The sequence below is a fragment of the Salvelinus sp. IW2-2015 genome, unplaced genomic scaffold (genome assembly GCF_002910315.2).
Source record: "Salvelinus sp. IW2-2015 unplaced genomic scaffold, ASM291031v2 Un_scaffold1501, whole genome shotgun sequence".
In the NCBI taxonomy this organism is placed as follows: Eukaryota; Metazoa; Chordata; class Actinopteri; order Salmoniformes; family Salmonidae; genus Salvelinus; species Salvelinus sp. IW2-2015.
In genome coordinates this window covers 154,400-159,532 of record NW_019942949.1, presented here as the reverse complement: position 1 = coordinate 159,532, position 5,133 = coordinate 154,400, and the positions used below count along the sequence as shown (strand labels likewise).

General features: G+C 44.8%; 1 protein-coding gene across 1 annotated transcript in view; it reads left to right on the top strand.

Annotated features, from left to right (window-relative positions):
- The window catches only part of tpte (transmembrane phosphatase with tensin homology), a 43,262-nt gene that overhangs the window by 24,336 nt on the left and 13,793 nt on the right, over positions 1-5,133 (top strand). The window contains 1 exon segment of the mRNA XM_070439231.1: positions 181-269. Within this exon segment, the coding sequence (XP_070295332.1) occupies positions 181-269 (89 nt within the window).

Here is a 5,133-nt window from a genome sequence, read left to right as displayed (position 1 = left end):
GAGGATGACCTTCCCTCAGAGCAGGAGGGAGGATGACCTTCCCTCAGAGCAGGAGGGAGGATGACCTTCCCTCAGAGCAGGAGGGAGGATGACCTACCTTCAGAGCAGGAGGGTCTTGTTCTTTTCTATCAAACAGTTTGTGTGTGTGTGTGTGTGTGTGTGTGTGTGTGTGTATCTCAGGGACATGCTGAAGTACACTGCCGGTGTGAGAGAGTGGATGGCAGCTGATCCCAACAACATCATTGCCATACACTGTAAAGGAGGAAAAGGTAACTACTACGCCATCTACTGGTAATCTACTGTAGTAGCAGCCAGCTGTAATAATGTTGTTTAATAACAACTAAACTGATGTGTGCGCAACTATGGAGAAAAACACTGGGTTGGCTTAGATTTTTTTACAAACAATATAGCTGTGATGTTAACAGGATGTAGCTGTGATGATAACAGGATGTAGCTGTGATGATAACATGATAGTAGCATGTAGCTGTGGTGATAACATGATAGTAGTATGTGATGTTAACAGGATGTAGCTGTGATGTAAACAGGATGTAGCTGTGTCAGAGCATGACATTTCTCTTTCACGCTGAGTGGTTATGGAAAGGGAGAGAGCTGGAAAGATTTTTCATGTACATTGAGGAACTATTGTCATTCTCAATGGATGTAAAAACAGACTTTGTTTACTTGAGGTGAAGAAAACATTACTTTGAGAAGCTCCACAGGTCATTAGTGGTGGTGCGTCAAGTCAATCAGAAATACTATCAGATGCCCAAATGGGCACATTATATATGCCGACATTTATGCGCATGCCAGGTAGCCTATAGGACTACTTCTATGTGTAATCAGGCCAGGTAGTCTATAGACCTACTTCTATGTGTAATCAGGTAGTCTATAGACCTACTTCTATGTGTAACCAGGTAGTCTATAGGTCTACTTCTATGTGTAACCAGGTAGTCTATAGGTCTACTTCTATGTGTAATCAGGTAGTCTATAGAGTACACCCTACCGTGTGTGTGTGTAGTACACCTAACTACGTGTGTGTGTGTAGTACACCCTACCGTGTGTGTGTGTAGTACACCTACGCGTGTGTGTGTGTAGTACACCCTACCGCGTGTGTGTGTGTAGTACACCCTACCTGCGTGTGTGTGTAGTACACCCTACCGTGTGTGTGTGTGTAGTACACCCTACCGTGTGTGTGTGTGTAGTACCCCTACCGTGTGTGTGTGTGTAGTACAACCCTACCGTGTGTGTGTGTAGTACACCCCTCGCGTCGTGTGTGTGTGTTGTAGTCACCCTACCGTGTGTGTGTGTGTAGTACACCTACCGTGTTGTGTATTATCCGTTTGGATGTCGGAGGAGACGGACAGACATCTCCCCATCTTTATAACCATCGAATTAATACGTTTTTAACATTAAGTTTTTACAATCCAAGGCGCACCAACAGTCACATTATTCATTAACCCAAAAAATTCTGGCTACTATATATGGTCTGGCTACTATGTTCTGGCTTCTAAAAAATGTTCTGGCTACTATATATGGTCACTACATCCTGTTGGTATGAATACAGGAACTGTCAGTAGTGAGGGGGGTGACTGAAGCTACTGACCAGGAAGTTAGGCTCTCTCATTACTCCCAGTCTTTTGGGAGGGAGGGTGGTCAATGAGGATGACCTTCCTTCAGAGCAGGAGGGAGGATGACCTTCCTTCAGAGCAGGGGGAGGATGACCTTCCTTCAGAGCAGGAGGGAGGATGACCTTCCTTCAGAGCAGGAGGGAGGTGACCTTCCTTCGAGCAGGAGGAGGATTGACCTTCCTTCAGAGCAGGAGGGAGGATGACTTCCTTCAGAGCAGGAGGGAGGATGACCTTCCTTCAGAGCAGGGGGGAGGATGACCTTCCCCCAGAGCAGGAGGGAGGATGACCTTCCCTCAGAGCAGGAGGAGGATGACCTTCCTTCAGAGCAGGAGGGAGGATGACCTTCCTTCAGAGCAGGAGGGAGGATGATCTTCCTTCAGAGCAGGAGGGGTGACCTCTTCAGAGCAGGAGGGAGGATGACCTTCCTTCAGAGCAGGAGGGAGGATGACCTTCCTTCAGAGCGAGGGAGGATGACCTTCCCTCAGAGCAGGAGGGAGGATGACCTTCCCTCAGAGCAGGAGGGAGATGACCTTCCCTCAGAGCAGGAGGAGGATGACCTTCCTCAAGCAGGAGGGAGGATGACCTTCCTCAGAGCAGGAGGAGGATGACTTCCTCAGGCGAGGGAGACCTTCCCTCAGAGCAGGAGGGAGATGACCTTCCTCAGGAGCAGGAGGGAGGGATGACCTTCCCTCAGAGCAGGAGGAGGATGACCTACCTTCAGAGAGGAGGGTCTTGTTCTTTTCTATCAAACAGTTTGTGTGTGTGTGTGTGTGTGTGTGTGTGTATCTCAGGGACATGCTGAAGTACACTGCCGGTGTGAGAGAGTGGATGGCAGCTGATCCCAACAATCATTGCCATACACTGTAAAGGAGGAAAAGTAACTACTACGCCATCTACTGTAATCTACTGTAGTAGCAGCCAGCTGTAATAATGTTGTTTAATAACAACTAAACTGATGTGTGCGCAACTATGGAGAAAAACACTGGGTTGGCTTAGATTTTTTTACAAACAATATAGCTGTGATGTTAACAGGATGTAGCTGTGATGATAACAGGATGTAGCTGTGATGTAACATGATAGTAGCATGTAGCTGTGGTGATAACATGATAGTATATGTGATGTTAACAGGATGTAGCTGTGATGTAAACAGGATGTAGCTGTGTCAGAGCATGACATTTCTCTTTCACGCTGAGTGGTTATGGAAAGGGAGAGAGCTGGAAAGATTTTTCATGTACATTGAGGAACTATTGTCATTCTCAATGGATGTAAAAACAGACTTTGTTTACTTGAGGTGAAGAAAACATTACTTTGAGAAGCTCCACAGGTCATTAGTGGTGGTGCGTCAAGTCAATCAGAAATACTATCAGATGCCCAAATGGGCACATTATATATGCGACATTTATGCGCATGCCAGGTAGCCTATAGGACTACTTCTATGTGTAATCAGGCCAGGTAGTCTATAGACCTACTTCTATGTGTAATCAGGTAGTCTATAGACCTACTTCTATGTGTAACCAGGTAGTCTATAGGTCTACTTCTATGTGTAACCAGGTAGTCTATAGGTCTACTTCTATGTGTAATCAGGTAGTCTATAGACCTCCTTCTATGTGTAACCAGGTAGTCTATAGGTCTACTTCTATGTGTAATCAGGTAGTCTATAGATCTACTTCTAGTGTAATCAGCCAGGTAGCCTATAGGTCTACTTCTATGTGTAATCAGGTAGTCTATAGACCTACTTCTATGTGTAACCAGGTAGTCTATAGGTCTACTTCTATGTGTAATCAGGTAGCCTATAGACCTACTTCTATGTGTAATCAGGGTCAGGTAGTCTATAGGTCTACTTCTATGTGTAATCAGGCCAGGTAGTCTATAGACCTACTTCTATGTGTAATCAGGGCCAGGTAGTCTATAGACCTACTTCTATGTGTAATCAGGCAGGTAGTCTATAGATCTACTTCTATGTGTAATAGTAGTCTATAGGTCTACTTCTATGTGTAATCAGGTAGTCTATAGGTCTACTACTATGTGTAATCAGGTAGTCTATAGGTCTACTTCTATGTGTAATCAGGTAGTCTATAGATCTACTTCTATGTGTAATCAGGTAGTCTATAGGTCTACTTCTATGTGTAATCAGGCCAGGTAGTCTATAGACCTACTTCTATGTGTAATCAGGTCAGGTAGTCTATAGGTCTACTTCTATGTGTAATCAGGCAGGTAGTCTATAGACCTACTTCTATGTGTAATCAGGGCCAGGTAGTCTATAGGTCTACTACTATGTGTAACCAGGTAGTCTATAGACCTACTTATGTGTAATCAGGTAGTCTATAGGACTACTTCTATGTGTAATCAGGTAGTCTATAGACCTACTTCTATGTGTAATCAGGCCATAGTTATAGACCTACTTCTATGTGTAATCAGGTAGTCTATAGACCTACTTCTATGTGTAATCAGGTAGTCTATAGGACACTTTCTATGTTGTAATCAGGCCGGTAGTCTATAGCCTTACTTCTATGTGTAATCAGGCCAGGTAGTCTATAGGTCTACTACTATGTGTAACTCAGGTAGTCTATAGATCTACTTCTATGTGTAATCAGGTAGTCTATAGGTCTACTTCTATATGTAATCAGGCCAGGTAGTCTATAGGTCTACTTCTATGTGTAATCAGGCAGGTAGTCTATAGACCTACTTCTATGTGTAATCAGGTAGTTCGTATAGGTCTACTTCTATGTGTAGAGTAATCATGTGGAATCAGTAAGATCACCATGCGCAATGCAAGCATCGGCTAGAGTAGTGTAAAGCTTCACCTGCCATTGGACTCTAGGCAGTGAAACGCGTTTTCTGGAGTGATGAATCACGGTTCACCATCCGGCAGTCCGACGGACGAATATGGGTTTTGCAGAGAACAGGAGAACGCTACCTGCCCCAATACATAGTGCCAACTGTAAAGTTTGGTGGAGGAGGAATAATGGTCTGGGGCTGTTTTTATGGTTCGGACCCTTAGTTCAGTGAAGGGAAATCTTACACTACAGAAATACAATGACATTCTAGACGATTCTGTGCTTCCAACTTTGTGGCAAAAGTTTAGGGAATGTCCTTTCCTGTTTCAGCTTGACAATGCCACCTTGCACAAGCGAGGTCCGTACAGAAATGGTTTGTCGAGATGGTGGAAGAACTGGACTGGCCTGCACAGAGCCCTGACCTCAACCCATCGAACACCTTTGGGATGAATTGGAACACCGACTGCGAGCCAGACCTAATCGTCAACATCAGTGTCCGACCTCACTAATGCTTGTGACTGAATGGAGCAAATCCCCGCAGCAATGTTCCAACATCCTAGTGGACAAGCCTTCCCAGAAAGTGGAGTCTGTTATAGGCAGCAGAAGGGGGACCAACTCCATATTAATGACTTCCCCAGGAAGAGTGGAGTCCCTGTTATAGCAGCTAAATGGGGACCAACTCCATATTAATGACTTCCCAGAAGAGTGGAGTCTGTTATAGCGCAAAT